The 23156-nt window shown below is 43.1% G+C and overlaps 2 protein-coding genes across 7 annotated transcripts in view; both read right to left on the bottom strand.

The window, feature by feature from the left end:
* The window catches only part of ITGAE (integrin subunit alpha E), a 68619-nt gene extending 68247 nt beyond the window's left edge, over nucleotides 1–372 (bottom strand). Inside the window, exon 1 of one of the 2 annotated variants that reach the window (XM_064271575.1) lies at nucleotides 240–372. In XM_064271575.1, coding sequence (XP_064127645.1) covers nucleotides 240–273 — 34 coding nt within the window. In that variant the 5' untranslated portion in view covers nucleotides 274–372. The remainder of the gene's footprint in view (nucleotides 1–239) is intronic. The other variant, XM_064271574.1, reaches the window with a different exon arrangement.
* Nucleotides 373–12308: 11936 nt separating this feature from the next.
* The window catches only part of NCBP3 (nuclear cap binding subunit 3), a 31179-nt gene continuing 20331 nt past the window's right edge, over nucleotides 12309–23156 (bottom strand). For 3 of the 5 annotated variants that reach the window (XM_010596509.3, XM_023556294.2, XM_010596507.3), the window contains 8 exons: nucleotides 23012–23120; nucleotides 20231–20330; nucleotides 19839–19942; nucleotides 17461–17764; nucleotides 15940–16094; nucleotides 14316–14477; nucleotides 13303–13465; nucleotides 12309–12827 (listed from right to left, as the gene is read on the bottom strand). In XM_010596509.3, the coding sequence (XP_010594811.1) occupies nucleotides 12719–12827; nucleotides 13303–13465; nucleotides 14316–14477; nucleotides 15940–16094; nucleotides 17461–17764; nucleotides 19839–19942; nucleotides 20231–20330; nucleotides 23012–23120 (1206 nt within the window). In that variant the 3' untranslated portion in view covers nucleotides 12309–12718. Of the gene's footprint in view, nucleotides 13466–14315; nucleotides 14478–15939; nucleotides 16095–17460; nucleotides 17765–19838; nucleotides 19943–20230; nucleotides 20331–23011; nucleotides 23121–23156 lie in introns of all 5 variants that reach the window. The other 2 variants (XM_064271582.1, XM_010596508.2) reach the window with 2 other exon arrangements.

Here is a 23156-nt window from a genome sequence, read left to right on the forward strand (position 1 = left end):
AGCACTGTCAACCCAGAGCCTCAGAGGCCCTTCCCAGGAAGCCTGGAGATCTTCCCTGAAGAAGCTCTCCACTGTTCACCTTTTGGCCCCCCACTTACACAAGCTTTTTGCCGACCTCTGGCCCTGACTGTGCCCCAGCAGACAGACAGACAGACAAAGCTGCGCTCTGCAGATACCCAGCTGGAGCTGGGGGTGCAGCAGCTCATTTGGGGGTGAGGGTGAGGGTGAGGCTGACTTACTGGTCATGTAGAGCAGAGTGTGGAAGAGCCACATCCCGGCTGGAGCCAAGGGAGCCGCGCTGTGAAACTGACGGGAGCTAGAGGTGGGCCTCAGCCCTCTGCTTCCCCTCCTCTCAGCTGGGCGGCCAGGAGGCGGGGACACAGGCACTTTCAAGTAGTCACAGACACTCCCGCTCAAACACCGTGTGGCTTCCTCAGCAGCTCCTGCTGGGTCCTGGGAGCTCGCCACCCACGTTTTGACCAGCACTTTCCTGGCATGGTGGGCCAAGGTTTGGCCCCGGGGCCATAATCCTATGTGTCCTTGGCAGATGTTTGAGGTGCAAGAGCAAGATCAATCCAGACTGTTGTCAGCATCAGCCACGTGAGCGAGCCCAGCCCCCTGCCCTGCCCCAGAACCACCACACACCTTAGCCAGGCCCCAGCCCAGGGTCCTTGGCAACGGTTGCCTCAGCAGGGAGAGCGGGTTCTCCCTCCACACGGTGTGCCCCACCGCCAGAAGGCGGGCTCCTACACCTGGCTCATGCACTCAAGGCCCTGGGGCCGTAGAGGACCAGGCCAGCAGGAAGACCCAGTGCAGAAGGTCTCCATTCAACTCTGGTGGGATTTTCTTCAAAATCTGGCTACAGCACCATGATGCTGAAGCTGATTTAAACCCTGAGATACCAGAGTAACAGAAGAGGTAAAATTCCACAAATCTTTCAGCACACCTCTGATCCTTCCCAGCATCCCAGAGAACAAATCATAGTGGTTTGCTGTCATATTTGAAAGCGTTAACTTCGCAATTTGTCAAAATTTCCCTGTGGGACCAAGTCTTTGTCACCGAAGTTTCTCCCACATCCACTGCTTCCCAGGTTGCTGGGAGTGTAGAATAGTGCTGTCCAACAGAAGGTTCTGCAAGGCTGGAGCCGCTCTCTAGCTGCACTGTCCAATACAGCAGCCACTAGCCACATGTGGCCACTGAGCCCTTGAAATGTCACCAGTGTGACTGAGGAACTGAATTTTAAATTTTATTTAGGTAGTTTAAATATAAGTTGGAGATTCCATGCCTCTCTCACGTGGATGTCTGCATCCCTCGTTAGAGCACTGAAGCGTTAATCAACCGTGGACAACAGTGTTGACTTAATGACTAGATATAAACCAGTTTTATTTTGTTTCTCACATTACAAAGCTGCTTGGCTCAAGTTTTATGAAAATCCAATGACACTTAAATATTTTTGCATTGTCTGCTTTGATCTGACAAAACACCTACAATTCGTATGACAGCTCCCTGACCTTACATGGTTGTCTGAGTAGAGATTACAATCTACCATTTTCCCCCCACATACCACCCACCAGAGAAGTTAAACAGCTGAAAAAGTGAAACTCCGATCTGCATTCAAATCTAATGATTTCCTGCCCCATCACAATAAAGACCATTCTAAGTCTGCTTACCCTTGTCACAGACCAGGTGGGGACCTGCTGCCTTGGCTCAGTGACCCTCAGGGGCTCAGTGACCTTCTCCTCAGGGACTCAGTGACCTTCTTCCCTTCTGAGTTCCAAGGGCACTTGGTAGAGCCACGGAGGGACTCCTTTCCCCACCACTGGCTCTGAGGGGAAAGCCAGCTAGTAGCCCAAGGTCACAGAGCAGATGAGTGGCAAGGCCGGACTAGACCCAGGACTGCAGCTCGAGGATTCTGCAAGAAGCAAGACTTCGCCTTTGGAATGTGTAGTTCTGGACACCAGACAAAGTCGATGACTGTGGATATTGGGTGAGGAGAAGGGCCATTTTCTGCATTTTTGTAGACTTCTAGAATGCTGATTCATGCTGCATTCATTTAAGATGTATTTATCCAAGCTTGCCCGTTCCAGTGCAGAAGATCCTTAATCATGAGCAGGGACTCTTCTAGCCCACCTGACAATAACTGCTTTCCCGTCAAACCCAAACTTAAGGTCCCAGGACCAGGTTTTGTCCTGTAATACTCCTCCTCACAATACCTAATACAAGGCCGGGCACTTGGCAAGTGTGCGATCACTACCACACTTACCTAAAAGAAATGTGAAAATGGTTTCCTAATTCATTTTACTTTAAAAAAAAAAAAAGGGGGGGATCAACTTGAGGAACATTCTATAATATAACCAGGCTGTACGCTTCAAAAATGTCAATATCATGACAGACAGAAAGGCTGAGGAAATGCTCTGGATCAAAGAAGCCTAAACAGAGGATAACTTAATGCAGTGTGTGATCCTGGACCAGAAAAAAAACAGTTCTTTCAAAAACATTAGGACGGTTGGCAAAACTGAAACATGAGCTACCAATTAGGTAATGTTGTACTGATTAGATAGTATTACACATTTCCTGAATTGGATAACTATACTGTGGTCATTTGAGGGAACGTCCTTGTTCTTAGGAAATATACACTATTTCAGGAGTCAAGGAACATGGTGTATGCAAATGGTTCTTGGAGGAAGGGGGAAGGAAAGGGGGAGAGGGAAAAGGTGGGGAAGAGGCAGAGTGAATGATAAAATACAATGTGGTGAAGGGTTCTTTGTTCTACCCTTGCAACTGTTCTGTGATTTTGAAATTATTTCAAAAAGAGAAGGTAAAAAATGTTAAAGGATGGTGGAGATTCCTTCTAAACATGTGCTCAGCATGAGGGAAAAGGACTAACTGCCCTGGGGAGAACATCCAAAGGACTGACGTTGTGCTCCTTGGTGGGCAGTGAAGGTTCCTTCAGCCCTGTACACAGCCTGCCCCACAGCCTCCAGCCTCTGGAATGCTTCTGACTGCCCACTTGCCTTCTGAGTCCTAGGAAGCTGGGAAGAGTGAACTTGAAAGAGTGAGGGCATTACTGAGACAGCGGCAGCCGGACAGAGGTGGCTGAGCACTCAGCACCAAGAGCCCTACGTGCTGGCCCTCATCTAATCCTCACAGCCACCCTGCCAGGCAGCACCACAATTATCCCTATTTCAAAGGGGAGGATGCTGCCTCCTTCAGAGCCACTACAAACCCTACTGCATTCAGATCCTTGGGTCTAAGCCCTTCCTCGTTTGTGAACTCTTCAAAAGTCGAGGCTTCATTCTACAAACATATACTGGGACCCTTGTGTTCCTGGGCCACGTCCTCAAAACTCTCCCAAATAAAAGATTGAGTGGGGTGTGTATGTGGTGGGAGGATGGCAAGGAAGGGGATCCTCTTGTCCTTTCATAATGGGGCGGAGCGGGGCTGGGAGTTACACTGGGTCTGGAACCAAGGGTTCAAGGGCTCAGGCCTCTTGCTTGCCCCCATCTCCTTCCTGCCCAGTTTATACTGCTAATGTTCCCTGGGAAAGCACAGCAGGGATCCTAGAGCTCACGTTCCCACTAGAAGGAAACCTGGACTTCATCCCAGTTGACCCTTCATTTACAGACAGGGAAAGTGAGACCCAGAGAAGTGAGGGACTTGCTCAGTCTTCTCCAGTGAGCATGGGAGGTAGAATGAGTCTCTGGGGTCCATCCGAGCCCCAGCTCCTATCCTATTTATTTGAGGTTTCCAAAGAGACACTCTACCTAAGCCGTAAGTGCTGCCTCCTGTTCACCGGCCCTCTGAGGAATCCTTGCCAATGAAGAGAGACACATCGCAGGATTAAACCCCACCACGACAACCCCAGGAAGGGACAAGAAGGCCACGTCCTCTCTCATGGCAATGGTGTGCCCACTTGCTCTCATTAACCTACCCTGGCCTGGCGGGGGGCAGGGAGGGGGGTGGCACAGGGCCAGACAATCTGCAGTAACACAAATTCTCAACCATTTAAGAATTTGGCATCCAGAGAGAGCCTCTGGAATTGCTCAAACACATACAAACACTGGGGGAGGCTGTTCTCTTTGGTAGGTAAATACCACCCATATCCTAGAGTTTTATTTAAACACAGCAAAACCCCACTTTCAAGAAGCCCATGTGGATGGAAACGGCAGGCTTGAGAAACAAGGTTGAGTGTGGCAGAGATGAGAGTCCTGGACTGGGAAAGCTAGGCCTGAGTGCCACACTAAGACAGGCCTACGTGGACAAGGTACTTGTCCTCTCATACTTGTCCTCTCAAAGCCCATATCCCCCTCTACGGAATGGAGCTTGAAAAGCTGCTGTGATAACCAAAAGCACAGTGGCACAGAAGCAGCTGGTTACCAGCACGACCTAGTTCCTTCTGGGGCAGCAGACATAGCGAAGACTCCAAACTATTTAAAACAGGTCTCTGAGCCAGTATTTCCCTAATTGCTCCCAGGAATATCAAAGTTCTGTGAAATGTTCATATAGTTTCAGTTAATAAAAAATAATAATAGAAGATGCTGCATGCAATATTTTTCCTTCTAAAATTTATTTTATAAACATATTTTAAAAGTTCTAGATGATTACTGTTGGTCAAGTTATGCAACAACAATCTGCCTTGAATAAAGTGTGCTGTTCTCAATACTATCAAAGCATTCTGTCTCGTTAATTCTTAAAAAAGAAAAACCGTTAAACTTCTCATTTACTTCTTGTTACACAGGGTTTTACAAGCAAATACTTAGGAAACCTGTGCAGGAACTAATTCACCTGTGCAGCCGCGTCTGCTGTCGACTTTGATCCAGTCTCTGTCAGCACGTCGCTGTAACCGACAGGCTTTGTGTGAGAAGCCTGAGGGTTGCCGCTTTAGGGGGAGGAGCTGCGGCTGGGAGGAGCTGTTTCACTTTGCCTTCCTCACCAACAGGACTGCAGCCTCAGAGCTGGCTCAGGGGTCCCTCTTTGGGGTCTCTTACCTACCTGCCGGCTTCCTTCAGGAATCCCTTCCTGGGGCAGATGGATGCTTTTCTAACAAATACCTGCACGATTCCCGGCAAATTCTTTATACAGCTGGGTGAACTTTACCTCAGGTACAGCTAGAACATTAAAATGTGCTACTTACTGCGGCCTAATTAATCAGGTCTTTCTTACTCGAGCAGTTTCAGCACCTCTGACCCATCTTCCCCTTTGAGAACCTGGTGGTCTCACCTAGAAGTAAACTAGCCTGCAGACAGTGTCGCCAGAACTGGGGCTTTGACCGCAACTCATTCACTGACCCAACACTTAGGAAGCACTACTTACTCTGGGCTGGCCTGGTAGAAGGATAGAGAGATAACAACACCAAGGTACCTGCTCACTTACTCCCGCATGACAGGCTAGAAGGAAAAATGACACACGAAAAGAAGCGTTGCAGGCGCAAGGCAGAAAAGCGAGACTAGCACATAAGAAGGAACGCTGGTGACACAATGGTCAAGCACTTGGCTGCTAACTGAAGGGTTGGGGGTTCAAGCCCACCAGCCTCTATGAGAGAAAAGACCTGGAGAGCTGCTCCTGTAGATTTCATCCCAGGAAACCCTATGGGGCAGTTCTACTCTTATATAGGATCGCTATGAGTCACAACTGACTGAACAGCACACAATGAACATGTAAGTGGATGGGCTGTTCCCACAGCTGGGGGATTTAACACTCATTTTCATGACTCTGAAGGACCTGCTGGTACTAGGCATGGTACTAGATGCTGGGGAACCACTGTGAACAGCCAGACACAGTCCCTGCTCTCACAGAGCTTACAGTCTAGCAAGAGACAAACTAGGAAACAGGGAATTACGATCCAGTGTGTAGATGCTGGGTGGGTTGGTGGAGGTGTAGTGGTTTTGTATCATACACATTTCACTGATGCAAACACAACTGCATTTGTCGGAAAATATTTTTTAAAAAAAAGAGAGAGAGAGAGACAAGACTTTTGGGCCATCATTCTACCTGCCCCCCCACTCAAGGAGCACAGAGGGGCAGGAAGGCTTGAGGCAGGGGTGCCTCTGCTGCTGCTGTGGCCTCAGTTCCCACCAACCTCTAAAGAGTGAGCTCCTCACCTGAGTGATTCTAATGCCTATAAAATAAGTGTTTGTTTCCACCGAGCGGGCCCTATATGCAGGCCAACCACTTCCCCTGGTGCTCATCCAAAGGAACAGTGATCTGTCCCCACTGGGCCTTGAGATGGGTTCTTCAATATGGCGCCTTCTTCAGGACCTGGCTCGGCAAGTTGGGGATAGTCTCCTGGATAGACCCCTAAAACCTTGGGGATGAGAGGGGAAAAAGGCAAGCCTGAGGCAAAGGCGGAAAGGGACAGGTGGTGTGTGTCACCGGGGGGCAGGAACAAGCACCATGCAGCCTGGAAGCCTGGTGAGATCGAGATGGAGCCAGATAACTAGTGAGCAGAGGGCTGAGAGGACTAGGGAGAAACAAGCCAAAGACACTGCCAGAGGCTAGATCCTGGCCAGCTTGTAGGCTCTCAAAGGAATTTGGAATTTATCCCAAGGGCAATGGTGATGCTTTGGAAGGGCTTTAAGCACAAGCACGACAGACTTAGATTCTCATTTAAGAAAGCTCATTTTGAACCGTATGAAAAGTTGTTCAACATCATTAGCCATCAGGAAAATGCAAATCAAAACCAGGAAAAACCACCTCACATCCACTAGGACGGCTATAATAACAAAGACAGACAATAACAAGTGTTGTTGGCAAGGATATAGAGAAATTGGAGCCCTCACACACTGCTGGTGGGAATGTAAAATGGTGCCACCATGATGGACAACAGTCTAGTAGTTCCTCAAAAGGTTAAACACAGCGTTACCATATGATCCAGCAATTCCATTGAGTTATATTCCAAAGAGACATGAAAACATATGCCCACACAACAACCTGTACACAATTGTTCACAGCAGCAGTATTCATAAGAGCTAAAAATTGGAAACAACCCAAATGCCCACCAGCTGATGACTGGATAAACAAAATGTGGTGTATCTACACAATAGAATATTGTTTGGCCATACAAGGGAATGAAGTACTGATTACACGTGAAACATGGATGAACCTTGAAAACATTCAGCTAAGTGAAGTAAGGAAGACACGAAAGGGCCACATATTTTTTTTATATAATTTTTATTGTGCTTTAAGTAAAAGCTTACAAATCAAGTCAGTCTCTCACACAAAAACCCATATACACCTTGCTACACACTCCCAATTATGCTCCCCCTAATGAGACAGCTCGCTCTCTCCCTCCACTCTTTTCGCGTCCATCTCGCCAGCTTCTAACCCCCTCCACCCTCTCATCTCCCCTCCAGGCAGGCAACGCCAACATAGTCTCAAGTGTCCACCTGATCCAAGAAGCTCACTCCTCACCAGCATCCCTCTCCGACCCATTGTCCAGTCCAATCCATGTCTGAAGAGCTGGCTTCGGGAATGGTTCCTGTCCTGGGCCAACAGAAGGTCTGGGAGCCATGACCACCGGGGTCCTTACAGTCTCAGTCAGACCATTAAGTCTGGTCTTATGAGAATTTGGGGTCTACATCCCACTGCTCTCCTGCTCCCTCAGGGGTTCTCTGTTGCATTCCCTGTCAGGGCAGTCATCGGTTGTAGCCGGGCACCATCTAGTTCTTCTGATCTCAGGATGATGTAGTCTCTGGTTCAGGTGGCCCCTTCTGTCTCTTGGGCTCCTAATCGCCTTGTGTCCTTGGTGTTCTTCATTCTCCTTTGATCCATGTGGGTTGAGACCAATTGATGCACTTTAGATGGCTGCTTGCTAGAGTTTAAGATCCCAGACGCCACTCTCCAAAGTGGGATGCAGAATGTTTTCTTAATAGATTTTATTATGCCAATTGACTTAGATGTCCCCTGAAACCATGGTCCCCAGACCCCTGCCCCTTCTACGCTGGCCTTCAAAGCATTCAGTTTATTCAAGCAACTTCTTTGGTTTTGGTTTAGTCCAATTGTGCTGACCTCCCCTGTATTGTGTTCTGTCTTTCCCTTCACCTAAAGTAGTTCTTATCTACTATCTAATTAGTGAATGCCCCTCTCCCACCTTTGCTCCCTCCCCCCTCTCGTAACCAGGAAAGAATGTTTTCTTCTCAGTTTAAGCTATTTCTCAAGTTCTTATAATAGTGGTCTTAGACAATATTTGTCCTTTTGCAACTAACTCATTTCACTCAGCATAATGCCTTCCAGGTTCCTCCATGTTATGAAATGTTTCACAGATTCATCATTGTTCTTTATTGATGTGTAGTATTCCATTGTGTGAATATACCATAATTTATCCATTCATCCATTGATGGGCACCTTGGTTGCTTCCATCTTTTTGCTATTGTAAACAGTGCTGCAATAAATATGGGCGTGCATATATCTGTTCGTATAAACGCTCTTATTTCTCTAAGATATATTCCAAGGAGTGGGATTGCTGGATCGTATGGTAGTTCTATTTCTAGCTTTTTAAGGAAGCGCCAAATCGATTTCCGAAGTGGTTGTACCATTTGACATTCCCACCAGCAATGCAGAAGTGTTCCAATCTCTCCACAGCCTCTCCAACATTTATTATTTTGTGTTTTTTGGATTAACGCCAGCCTTGTTGGAGTGAGATGAAATTTCATTGTAGTTTTGATCTGCATTTCTCTAATGGCTAATGATCGTGAACATTTCCTCATATATTTGTTAGCTACCTGAATGTCTTCTTTAGTGAAGTGTCTATCCATATCTTTTGCCCATTTTTTAATTGGGTTATTTGTCTTTCTGTAGTTCAGTTTTCGCAGTATCATGCAGATTTTAGAGATCAGGTGCTGATGAGAAATGTCATAGCTAAAAACTTTTTCCCAGTCTGTAGGTACTCTTTTTATTCTTTTGGCGAAGTCTTTGGATGAGCATAGGTGTTTGATTTTTAGGAGCTCCCAGTTATCCTGTTTTTCTTTGACATTCTTTACAATGTTTTGTATACTGTTTATGCCATGTATTAGGGCACCTAACGTTGTCCCTATTTTTTCTTCCATGATCTTTATCGTTTTAGATTTTATATTTAGGTCTTTGATCCATTTTGAGTTAATTTTTGTGCATGGGGTGAGGTATGGGTCTTGTTTCATTTTTTTGCAGATGGATATCCAGTTATGCCAGCACCATTTGTTAAAAAGACTGTCTTTCCCCCATTTAACTGTTTTGGAGCCTTTGTCAAATATCCACTGTTCATATGTGGATGGATTTATGTCTGGATTCTCAATTCTGTTCCATTGGTCCATGTATCTGTTGTTGTACCAGTATACCAGGCTGTTTTGACTACTGTGGCAGTATAATAGGTTCTAAAATCAGGTAAAGTAATGCCTCCCACTTTGTTCTTCTTTTTCAGTAATGCCTTATTTATCCGGGGCCTCTTTCCATTCCATATGAAGTTGGTGATTTGTTTCTCCATCTCATTAAAGAATGTCCTTGGGATTTGGATCGGAATTGCATTAAATGTAGAGATCGCTTTTGGTAGAATAGACATTTTTATAATGTCGTCTTCCTATCCATGAGCAAGGTATGTTCTTGCACTTATATAAGTCTCTTTTGGTTTCCTGCAGGAGCGTACTGTAGTTTTGTTTGTGTAAGTCTTTTACATCTCTGGTGAGATTTATTCCTAAGTATTTTATCTTCTTGGGGGCTACTGTAAATGGCATTAATTTCGTGATTTCCTCTTCGATGTTCTTTTTGTTGGTGTAGAGGAATCCAACTGATTTTTGTATGTTTATCTTGTATCCCGATACTCTGCTGAACTCTTCTGTTAGTTTCAGCAGTTTTCTAGACGATTCCTTAGGGTTTTCTGTGTATAAGATCATGTCATCTGTGAACAGAGATACTTTTACTTCTTCCTTGCCAATCTGGATGCGGTTTATTTCTTTATCTAGCCTAATTGCTCTGGCTAGGACTTCCAGCACAATGTTGAATAAGAGTGGTGATAAAGGGGATCCTTGTCTGGTTCTCGATCTCAATGGGAATGCTTTCAGGCTCTCTCCATATAAGGTGATGTTGGCTGTTGGCTTTGTGTAAATGAAAAGGGCCACATATTATATGATTCCATTTATACGAAATGTCTAGGACAGGCAAATCAATACAGTCAGAAAATAGACTGGTGGTTGCTTAGGACTGGTGGGTGGAGGGGAGGACGTCAGCTAAGCAGTACGGGTTTCTTTTCGGGGTGATGAAAATGTTCTAAAATTGTGATGAGGGTTGCACAACTCTGTGAATATACTAAAACCCACTGAACTGTACATTTTAAACTGGGGAATTGTATGGTATGAGAATTATATCTGAATAAAGCTATTTAAATTTAAAAAACTGCATGCTGGCTACAGTGTGTAGAATGGTGTAGAGATGGAGAGATGGGTAGAGAGGGACCAGTGAAGAGGCTGCTAAAGGAAGAGAGCAGGAAAAGACAGAGGTGGGACCAAGGGGAGAGGCTGGTGGAAAGGGCTAGGAGAGAAGAGTTTGCATCTGTCACAGTCTCCGCAAGTGCTTCTGAGTACCTGGTGTCTCTCCCAGAGGGAGAGGGAGCAACAGAAATGAGGTATCTGCAATTATTATCAAGCAGCAAAAATGTACTTAAAACCTCCTACGTATATAAGGACTCAGAGGAACACAGAAAGTATGTAACCCTGCTGCCCACCTGCAAGGGCGCACCCAGAACACAAGCACCTCATTGAGCTGCCACCAGGAGACTAGTCTGTCCATCTTCACTCCTAAACTCCAAGGAAAGGGCCCAGGGATGCAGGACAGGTTCAAGATGCTGAAAGAGCTGAATGCCTGAGCATGGGCTGGAACAGAAGAGGCTAAAAATAAAACCAACAACTTTGGGAAATACACTTAAAATCTTGACAGATAATCTCCCAAATTTTCTCTGTGTTTATGAGGAGAACTGCTGCTAAAGTTGGTAATTTCCTTGGTTAGATCAAGAATCTAGTTTTGACTCCATACCACCGCTCTTCCAGAAGTCTTCCCTGATCTCTAGCAGGAAACTGGTGAGGGCTCAAAGGCCATGGGAAAAATAGTCCTGGGTTACTGGTGGGACAGGGTCATGACTGGGAAATAAAAAGCAAAGTCTAAGAAGGAGCATTTTCTAAATGCTGCAGAGACTGTCCAGTGGGGACCCTAACCAAAGGACATTTTTGTCCCATTAGTAAACCCAGAGACTGTAATGGAACGGGGAGAAGTGCATGTCCACAACCTTGCACCCCTCAACTGCCTCCTTCCCTCTTCCCCCACCTGCAACAGAAACTAGTGCTCACCAGCATAGCGCAGCCCCAGCTTTGGCCAGGGTAAAATGCCAATGAGACGCACCAGCAGAGCCAGAAGCTCCGATACGGACCCGTTCATTTGATAGATGGGGAAACCAAGGCCTAGGCTCTTGGAGCAGAGCCAGAGGTTGGCCTTCAGGTCCCTTTCAGGCCCTTGCACTTCTCACTGTACCAATTCCCCAAGCCTGACTCCTGAAGAACCTGTCTCTCAGGTGTGTGCGTCACAAGGCAAGAAGAGCTGAGAAACCTCAGACACCTTAGGTCTCAGCTGGCAGAGAAGCCAAAACCATCTCTGTCCTAGGATCCTATTAGGAAGATGCAACATACCATGGTATATCTTATCTTTCTAACAGGCAGAAAGAAGCGTGTCAACCAACAAAACGTGGTACAATACAGTCTGCGTTGTAACTCTCAAGTCTCAGAGTCCTTTATTAACAACAGCACTCTGCAGTCAACCACACCACAGTGTAATCAGCCAGCAATGTGACCGTCAGCTCAGCCACACAGGAAGCTTCTAGAATCCAGGTTACATCAGGTGCCTCAACACCCCAGGCAGGTGACGACCTGTGACATCGCAAAGTGGGCAGTGGTTTACTATCTCTAACTCCCACGTTCTAGGGAACTGGAGTAAAACACCATTTTTAATCCTGCAGAGGAATATAGAAGTTAAACACCTCAAAATGAAGAGCAGACAGGAAGACAAAATAATCTACTGCCTTTTCATGATAAAAATAACCTGACAGGAGTTTAGACATGAAGAGACTAAAATTTCTCCAACTATTATTTGTCCATTTTGAAGAAGTCTTCAAGTGCCAGAACTTGAAGGCAGAAAGAATAAATATCAATGATCACTTCTGAAGTGATAATAAACAACATGACCCCACCTCAGATGGATGGGTTTTCTTTCCTACAATGGTGGAAAAGCAAGCTGAACACTATGTAAAACAGGCTATACAATTAGGATCATTTAAAAAAGAATGAGACTCCTCCTTTTGTCTTCTTCCAAAGTATATAATATATATTTAACAGCACATAAGAAGACACCACTTGAGTTTCTCCTGTAGCCAACAGGAAGAATTTTCACATATAAAAATTAAAAATTTAAACTTTTAAATCATTAATATTTTTAAACATAATACAGACTTAAAAATTGTTCAACATTAACCCATGACCCCGCCCCAGCACAAAAATCAACCCCAAATCCAGAAGTCACAGTTTTTTGTTCCTAAAAACCCCACAGCACTGAACTTGATCTTCACTTCAAGCGGATGGCTACTAAGAGACCCCTAACAGAAATCCTGGAAGGCTGACCAGGAAGCACGATCAATGCTGGGTCTCTCATCTACCTGGGCGGCACTGGTGCACCTCTGAGGTCAGGTCCATGGGATTCGGCCCCCACACTAGGGTCTTGGAAGGGTGAGCTGGCAGCTTCCCTCATCTTCCCCCTCGAAGGCTGTCCAATAAGCACCTGGGAATTGACTTTTCTTGGGAAAAGGGTGCTGGTAACAGCTGTCAGGGCCAAGGCAATAGTGAGAAGTTCAGTTCTCTGCTCTTTGGATTAACTGTGTAAAACATTTCTTTTAAAAGACACAATGTTAAAAATATTAAGAAAAACGTCTAGAAAATCTGGAGGGCTGCCTTTTTCTCAAAGGGTAAAGCTTGTGGGGTGGTGGGAAGAGAATTGAGGGCCCAGAACTATTACTCTGCAGCAAGATAGATAAGATAGATGCCCTTCAAAACACATCACATTCTTAAGATGTCTTGCTGAAGCAGCAAGAGCTAAGGGTGACTGTAGGAGTAAAAGTGGGAGGGGCACCAACTCCTGCAGGGAGTGGGGGAGGTCCCTACTATGTGCCCAACCCTGGGCAAGAATGTCAGGCTTTAGGGCAGCTGCCATCAGGCCCAAGGGCATCAGGACTCTGCCTCGGAACCAGAGCTGCTTTCCCGACTAACTTCAATCTGGAGAGATGGTAAGTTATCTAACCGGCTCTTCTTTTGACGAGACTGTTCTTTCTCCTTAATCAGAGCCCCCCATGCCCTCTGCAGCTCGGAGTCGTCTTCCTCAGTGCCAGGCGTCCTGTGCTCCACTTTCTTCATGTTCTTTTCTTTGGTCTTGGGTGCAGATCCTAAGCGAGTCCATAAACTACCTGTTGGGGTGAGAAGGCATCTCAGTCTTGGCAGAGGCAATGCTGAGAAGTGGCAGTGCTGAGGAAGCAGGGCACTGCCAATGCCCAGTGTGCAGGAGACACTGGGGGGCTGGGGCACTCCCAACCCCTGTGCAGCCCTGGTAGGTAATCTCATTACCCTTGCTGAAGTCCCCTGCCTGTAAACTGAGGGGTCTGGACCCAGTGGTGAGTCCCACAGCTGGAGGACATGGGCCCCCACACAAGGCACATCTGAGACCATCTGGGAGGCTATTTCATTACACATGCCTTTCCCTGGTGAGACTCAGCACCCTGTGTGCTGCTTCATCCTGCCATGAGTGGGCTGTCCCCAGATCCCTTCCAGCTCTAACATCCTACAAATCGATGGGCCTGCTACAGTGCAGACTTTCTGAGGTTTTGCCCACCATCCGCTAATCTTAAAAATATATTTTATTACTATCTAACAATAGGAAAATAAGAGTTTGGAATTGTATGGTACAGCCATACTGTAAGGCAATCAACAGTTTTATTTATGAATAATTTAACAATGTGAGAAAATGATTATGATAAAATGCTATATGAAAAAAGCAGGATACGTGTACAAAGGATGTGACAGCATACATGAAACTAAGAAACATTTACACTAAACAGGAAGAACCAGAGGGGCTTTTCCCCCATTTTCTAAACTGCCCATGCTGCTACCGTTATTATGACGATAATTATAATGGAAGAGGAAAAATTTATTTTTGGTACGTGCTATCTCCTGTCTACTGCTAAGAAAGAATTTCTATGCTGTACCCATCGTCCTCTGCCCTTACAATTCCCATTCCCGTCAGTGTTAAGTGTTACCAACCTGATCTCTTCTCCCGAGTATCAGAGTAGAGGCCTTTAATATCTTGCCTGGGAATACCTAGCCTACTATGTACATCAGAAAAAGGTTCTCTCCGAACGACTGGGTTACTACTAAAAGCCTTTTCTGGAGAATATGGTCTTTTTCCTAACCGCTGGCGTATATCTGGAAAAAGAAAAAAAAAAAGTCTGACTGTAACCAAGCATGTGTTACTCTAAAGGACGTGGTACCAATCTGCCTGAGAGAGGATCCTGGCCCCAACACCATCGGGTTTCTAAAAGCCCTTTCTTGTTGTCGTCATTCTGGATTCTAGGAAAATTCATACATAAGGGCTGGGCTGTCAGAAGAAAAATTACTTCAGCTGATTGCTCCAGAAGGGAATTTCTGAGGCAGAATCAGCTTTTTTTTTTTTTTTTCTTTTTAGCAGAACCAAGGAGCCGAATAATTTACAAAAATTTCAGCTAAGAAATAATACTGCAAGCTCTCTGAGGACAGAAGCCACAATCTTTAAATATACAAGTTTTCAATAAACTTACTATAGTTAACCAGTAAATGTAGTAAGACTGGCAAAAAGCAAAGGATCAAGGTAAGATGTCCTGAACCAATTACGTTTTTCCTCTATTTCCCACCAGCAATCTGCCTGTCCTCTTGAGTTGCCTAAAACAAGTACAATAATAAAAATGCACTTATCAGCAAGGCACTGTCCTGGGGCATTCACTCATCTCTCAGAGAACGGCATCCTCATCTCTCCAGTTACCTGAGTTACTCTTTGGCTCCTCTCTGACTTTCCTTCCCCTGCTACTTCCCAGTACTAACTGGGTTTTCCTTTGTAAAGTTCCATGTTTTCATTCACTCTGTGGCCACTGCCCCTGACCTAGTTCAGGCCCTCACTGCTTACTCTCTACCCCACCCCACCCCATCCCACCCCCAAGTTATCTTTCTAAAACAGATAAAAAGTCAGGTTACTTCCCACTTCGAAAACTAGATTTGCCAAATGAGATCCTATTCCCTCTCCAAGGCTGAGCTCTAAAGCCACTTTCTCTAAGAAGTTTTCCACAATCCCCCCAGGAGGTCTATCTCCCCTCTTGGCTCCTACAGCCCACTGCTTACCAACCTATCAGAGCACTTATTTCATTCTGCTTTTGAGGTGGAATTATTTGAAACTCATGTTTCTCCATCTCAGTTCTATGAGGGCTCTACATCTCCCCCAAAGTTTTCTAACACTCCCAACCCTTAGCCCAGGGTCTGGCACATACCAGGTGTGGTCAAAAACATACTGTGTGAGTGTTTGCACACATTAACTAACTACCATCTAGTTCCAACTTTTAACCATTTACATAACAACCCAATGTAATTTCTATTATTCTTGGGTATAAAGTGTACCAATGACATACAGAATAAAATAGTTGTCTGGGACAAAAAAGTTCAGAGCTAATATTTTAAGTCTTATTATTTTTCACGTCCTGAAATTCCAATGCTTTGCACAAAACTTAAAACTGATGAACAAAGACAACTAAATTAGTTCACAAAAATGGCAACTTTTTACTTAGGAACCTATTCCCTGCCCGCCTTAATTTGTTTTCTGATGCTCAGCAAGAAGCCCAGAACCACAACCAAAAAACAATACCTGACTTAGTATTGCTGACCGGCGGCCTTGAATGTGAGTGCTGACGTTTTTCATCTAACAGGTGTCGTACATCTGCAAATTTCTCAGACGGTAATTTGTTACCAATTCGGTTTTTTATGTTGCTTGTGGATATACTATCTGCCCTCATGGAGTTCCTTTAAAACAAACAAAAAACGGGCACAGTTAACCAACTTCAACTTTGGGGCATGGCCTAAGCAACAATCTCATACACTTTGGAGAAAACAATTTAAAAAACTCCATCTAATATGGCCAACATTCACCTAACAACAAACCATACATTGATAATTATTTGCTTACAAAAAACCATGATCAATCTGTTGTAAAGAATTTGGTCAGGGCAAGGAGGTTACTGAGTTTGCCAAGGTGGTTTCCACACAGGGTATGTACAAGCTATCACAGAGCCAGTAACTGCCACCAGTTCCCTTCTTCAGGGGCAAACGTTAAGGAGACGCCTGCAAGGAGCCTACTTTGCCGGGTGGCTCTCTGCTCACCCAGGCTGTAGTCAAGACACAACAGAATCTGCAATCCAATTCTTTAAAAGTCAGGCTTCTCTTCAAAGAGATCTGCCACTATGCTTGATATCAGCATTGTTCTGTCGGCATTCTCTGCCAGAAAGTTCTCTGAAAACTAAAAATAGGGATGTGAATAAGGCCACAGAAATAAATGTGCTTGAGGGTTTTTTTTCCTTCTTCCCAAATACATCGAGAACATCTCAGAAAGAGCACTGCCGGCCTCCAACCCTTTGAGCTATAGATACACTATCTGCCCTCGTGGAACCTGCTTACCCTCACCAGTCATCAAAGAAATGCACACTAAAAATAATTATTATTTTTGTCTGTGAAAGTAGCACTGATTAGGAAGAGTGACAATATCCAAGGGTGGTGAGTATGTAGGTAACAGGCGGTATGTGAGTAAAACTCTTCTGGAAAGAAATTTAGCAAAACTCACCACATTTTTAAACATGTATATTGCTTTGTGCAGTAACTGAACTTCCAGAGGTTATCTAGTTAGTGCGATAATAAGAAATTAGAAACCTCAATATTCATCAATAAGGGATGGATAAGGGATTAACTAAATCATGGTACTTTGAAACAATGGACTACATTAGAAAAAATAACGTTCACAACATATTAATGGAAAAAGCACACTGCAAAACAATATAAATGGCACAACCTCATTTTGTACAACTATATCTGTAATTCCTCCATGTGTTATCTATATGCATAAAAATAGCTGGAAGATTATTCATCCAATTGCTAATAGCTATTATCTCGGGGGAGGATGGATCACAGGTGATTTTCACTTTCCATATTGTCTGTAGTGACGCACTGCTTGTTAATTCAGAGGGAAAGCTGGATGCTTTTATTCAGCTCCTACAAAGGGCTGAAATTAGAGTAGATAAAAGTGATTATAAAGTTGAAAGGAATGAAAAGGAGGTTAGTAATTAGTATTTCAAATCAAATTAAAAGCTAGCATTGATGAAAAGGAAAATATTTTTACCTAATATTTTTCAACTGAGATTCCACTTCATCGGCATACATTGTCATTTTCATGCTTTTCTTTGGTGAAGGAGTGGATATCATTTTCAGTTCTAGGTCATAGTCCATCTCATCGGAGTCTGAGCTGCTGGCACTGGATCGCCGAGATGCGCTGCGCTCCCGGGCCGGCTTACCAGCTGGAAGCTCCTGGTGGTACTCGACCACGACCCGGTCATCGGCATCCATGTCCTGGGCCGCCTCCTCCTCCTCCTCCTCCTCCTCCTCCTCTTCTTCTTCAATGGGTTCCTCAGGAACATTCACTAGTCCTGAAGAAATTTAACCGAAATCCGTTAGGAAAAACGACTAAGGCCAGCAAGCATGACTTCCAAGTCTAAGTCGGTGACCTTTCTAGGAGACACTGTTACTGTGCCTGAGGTTTAACTGGAGCAGTGTCTACGACAGTGTCAACTGTCTGATGCTTGACAAGAGGAGAAGGGCCAATGAAATGTAACAAAGTCATCTAAAATAACTTTAAATAAGTTAATAGAAAAATGTTTACAATAAGTGGAAGAAACAATATAAAAGTATATATGTTCACCACAACTGCAATATTTAGTATGAAAAGAGACAAATAGGAAAAATGTAAAATAAAATCAGTTGTTATATTAGGGTGTTAGAATTAGGGACAATTTGTTCCTTGATTTCTTTAACATGAATATATAGATTATATGATGAAAACACAGTAAATAAAATTGGGAAAGTGTAACAGAAAAGTATGCTCCTTATTAAGATTGTTGTTGTTAGCTGCCGTCCAGTCAATTCGGAATCATAGCGACCTTGTGTATAACAGAGCAAATGTTGCCCAGTCCTGCACCATCCTCAGCTGTTGCTATGTTTGAGCCCATTGATGCAGCCACTGCGTCAATCCAGCTCGTTGAGGGTCTTCCTCTTTTACACTGACTTTACCAAACATTATGTGCTTTTCTAGAGATCAGTCCCTCCTGATAACATGTCTGATGTAAGCGAGACAGAGTCCCACCATTCTTGCGCCTAAGTAGCATTCAAGACACATTTGTTCACTCTTCTGGCAGTCCATGGTATATTCAACATTCTTCACCAACACCATAATTCAAAGGCATCCATTCTTCTTCAGTTTTCCTTATTCACTGTCCAGCTTTCACATGTATATGAAGAGACTGAAAATACCGTGGATGGATCAGGTGCACCTTAGTCCTTAAAGTGACATCTGTGCTTTTTAACCTTTAAAAGGCTGCAGCAGATTTGCCCAACACAGTACGCTGTTTGATTTCCTGACTGCTGCTTCCATGGGTGTTGACTGTGGATCCAAGTAAAATGAAATCCTTGACAACTTCAATCTCTTCTCCGTTTATCATGATGTTGCTCATTGGTCCAGTTGTGAGGACTTTTGTTTTATCTTGAGGTGTAATCCATACTGAAGGCTGTTATGTAGTCTTTGATCTTCATCAGGAAGTGCTTCAAGTCCTCTTTACTTTCAGCAAGCAAGGTTGTGTCATCTGCATATAGCAGGTTGTTAATGAGTCTTCCTCCAATCCTGATGCCCTGTTCTTTTTCAAATAGTCCATCTTCTTGGATTATTTGCTCAGCATACAGACCGAATAAATATGGTGAAAGGATACAACCCTGACACACAACTTTTCTGATTTTCAACTAAGTATTATCTAATATTATTAAGATATAGATCTCAAATACACAATTTTGGATATATGCATTATATAAAAATTCATTGACATCACCTCTCCTTGTGCCCATTACATTGATAAATGTGTGTACATGTTATTTTGTGTTTGTATGCTAATATGGCTAGTTCCACAAAGCACTGTAGAAGATTCCATAGATTAGTTTCAAAATAAAAACCCAAATATTTATAAAACATAATGATCTTTTCACAATAAGCACATTAAGAGAAAGAAAGAAAACAAAACCCAGGTCATGCATGAGATCCTTATGCACAAGCCAGTAGCGTAAAACACTAGACACAGTAGCCCTGTTTTCATTACCAGACAAAGGAATAATAAAATCAGCTCATCTTATAAAACAGCTTAAAAAGACAGTTTTTTCATGCAGCTTTTACTACTAATAGCAGAAAAATTAGGCTCCTAAGAAAAGTTTTACTTTAATTTTCCCTTATGTCACATTTGGCCTTTTTTGTTAGAACAGCTTTTATAAAATCATTTGACCTCTTTGTATGGGCAATTTAAAATTAATTGTGACTTGACTTACTTTCCTATATGTTGGCAGAGGGTGAGGGCAAGGAAGATAGGATGATAAAGTTTGGAACCTTAAAAGACTGTATTAAGAATAAAAATATGATTTCAGGAGCCAAACATGTGTCTACCCAAGAGCTGAGCAGGCAACTACCGGAATGTCGGTGTTTATAGGATGTCAAGCCAACGTCATCCCCAATCAGTGCTCTCTTCTTGATCACATCCCGCTGAATGCGACGGGAATGATATCTTCGCTTCCTGCAACATTGCCAAAACAAGCACATAATCAAAAACCAGCAGGAAGAACCTCGAAATCCACTAATTCATTTCAACCACACACCAAAACAATGTTATGTACTGAGAGAGATTCAAAAAGAAGCTGAAACTCCGCATTTCCACACAATTTACCAACATATAAGTGTCTTGAATTCTTTCCTCTTGTCCTCCTTCAAGTCTGCAAATGGTTTTGAAATCTCAATGCAGAATACCAACTAAAGGATTAAAGGAAATTTAAATACTATTAGCTATTTTAAGGTTCGGACTCACCAAGAGTTGCTAAGAATTCCTTTCATGCCTCCATAATTTGGATTCCCATATTTCATGTAATACTGACTTCTTCTGGCTGCTCCAAGCTCCTTTTTGTCATCTAAAAATGAATTACAACAGTTACCTAGGATTTCCTGTGGGTGTGAAGGCAATGTTGAATTGTTTAATCCCATAGCTGGGATCAGATCTGCCAAAAGGGAAGCTGCACTATGAACCCTCACTCTGAGTGCCTACTACGGCAGTGCAGTGTGGACGGGGTAGAGATGAACAAGCTGCTATTAAGGAGCTGGCTGACTGAATGGAGGAGATACTATACAAAAATAAACAACAAGTTACAAGGTTCCAAAAAGCACAAGAGAGGTTCAGTTATTATGGGTGTTCAGGGATCAAAAAGGTTTTCTAGAAGAGGTGGCATTTTAGCCGTCTCCTGAAAGATGATACTCATTTTTAAATGATGACACTCCAATAACACAGAATCAGAGCCCGAAAAACATCACACATCATGCCATATACTTGGACATCATTTTTTTCCAATTTATTGGGCTGTTCCTCAAAATGACTTAAAGAAAATGGCACAGTCCCATATGCCTAGAACGGACTCAAAACAGCTACTCAAATGACCAAATGTAGAAAAGTTATCTGTCAAGTTATAATACCATTTAATAGAAGAAAAGGCAGCCCGGGATCGCACTGCAGTGATTCGCCAAATGCAGTAACAGAAAGCCCTTTGACAGCTCCTCGGACACTTTCTGACTGCAAGGACAGACTGCTCTATAAACGCATCCGGTGCTACGGGTAAACGTGGCAGCCTACAAAAACACGCCCTGGAAAGCATCATGCTAAGTGAAGTAAGTCAGCCGCAAGTAGACAAATACGGTATGACCCTACTTATAAGGAAAAGGGAAACGTATAGAGACTGAGGTTCATTAATGGTTACGGGGTGGGGGGCACAGGGAGTCATTCCTCGGGGGCACTGAGTTTCTGTTAATGGGGGAATAATTTGGAAATGGAGAGTTGGCGATAGTTGCACAACGTGATAAAGGTAATCAATATCACTGAACTGTAATTGTACAAGTAAAAAATGTTGAATTGGCAACTTACAAAAATAACTGATTTTAATTTTTTTGTTGTTACTAAGAATAAAAAATAAAAAAAATATATACATATATTTTTTAAATTTTTTATATATACAGCAAAAACACACACCAGTTCAAGTTTCTACAGGCACAGTTCAACGACACTGATGACATTCTCCGAGTTGTGCAACCATTCTCACCCTCCTTTTCTGAGTTGTTCTTCCTCCATTAACATAAACTCACTGCCCCCTAAGGTTCCTATCTAATCTTTCAATGCTATTTTCAAACTGGCAAATATTTTGTTATATATATTTTTACAAAACAAACAAGCAAACAAAAAACATAGCTTAAAGGGGCTGTACTGGCCAAATCTGAAACAATTTATAAATCAGACTAGTGACAGTAATAGATGACAACCCAATGAATAAAGTATCTGTGAGTCTAAACCAGTATAAATAAATAAATAGGTGAAAAGGGAAAGTTCTTCTTTATAGCAGACTACCAACTTATATAAACATACAAGAAATGGAGCAAGAAAAGGATGCTGAAAGTTTGATGAGAAATAGAGTATTTGCATAATCTCAAAGTATCTCTCCACAAATTTCTTCTCAATTACAAAAGGAAAAAGAGTAACTTGAAAATGGAGCAGCTTTCCTATCATCACCTTAAGAAGTGATACAAGTTGACGTCTTCAGGAATGGGACAAATAAATACCATGTGCCTCCGGATATGAAGTGCTAAATTATCACTTCTGTGGTATTCTTTCCACAAATGCATAACTTGGATTTAATCAGGAAGAAACATGGGACAAACCCAAACTGAGGGACATCCTATAAAATAATGTGTTTACTCCTTAAAAACGCTTCAGTCAAGAAAACTAAGAAAGGCAGAGGGCCAGTTCCAGTTTAAGGGAGACCAAGGAGACATGACAAACTTAATAATCACTTCTGGAGCAGATCTAGAGCTGGGTGTGGTGGGAAATCTATAAAGGACATTATTGGAATGACTGATGAAATCTGAAAATAAACTATGGATTAGGTACTGATCAATGTTAAATTTCCTGATTTTGATAACTGTGCTGTGTATATGAATGCCCTTGCTCTTCGGAAATACATACTGAAGTATTTAGGGCTGATGGGGCATGTTGTCTCCACTTAACTCTCAAGTTATTGAAAAAACTGTACATAGAATAAAACAAATGAGCTAAGATGAAACACCTGGTGAATCAGGGTCAGGGTTAAGGGTATATAAGAGGAGTTCCCTACTGCTCTTACAACTTTCTGTAAGTATAAAACTATGTCCACAAAAAATTACTAACATTTTTTTAATGCCCACCAAAAATCACTGTAGATAAAAAGCCTTATGAGCAATGCCCAGAAGAACATTCTGTGACAAATCAAAACATATAATTTAAAAAATAGTTTTCATAGTTCAGATGATAATTGGTGAAAAGGCACACGTGGCAAACCAGCTTTAACAGAAAATAACTTACTTTAGTAAAAAATACACGAATAGTTAATATTCACTTTCAAAGCCAGAAATACCAACTTGGGCAATGAGCCATTACACTGTAAGTACAGAATGTTATAGTTCGAAGGGAACTTTGAGATCACTTGATCTAACTACTGTTCAAAGGAGAAGTATGCCACTCAATAATACATCATTCTGATTAAATATAAAAGCCAACAGTAAATATCAAATTTACCTTTTGTAGCAAACCTCATGAATAATCTATTTCCTTTAGCAAGCTTATTAGCTGGACGCAGGTCGTTTCTTAACAGAGACTCTTCTTCTACCTGAGACAACGTGTCCAACTTAAGAAAAAAGAGCATTTTCAATATAAAAATTAA

Source organism: Loxodonta africana, chromosome 18 (assembly GCF_030014295.1).
Source record: "Loxodonta africana isolate mLoxAfr1 chromosome 18, mLoxAfr1.hap2, whole genome shotgun sequence".
In the NCBI taxonomy this organism is placed as follows: domain Eukaryota; kingdom Metazoa; phylum Chordata; class Mammalia; order Proboscidea; family Elephantidae; genus Loxodonta; species Loxodonta africana.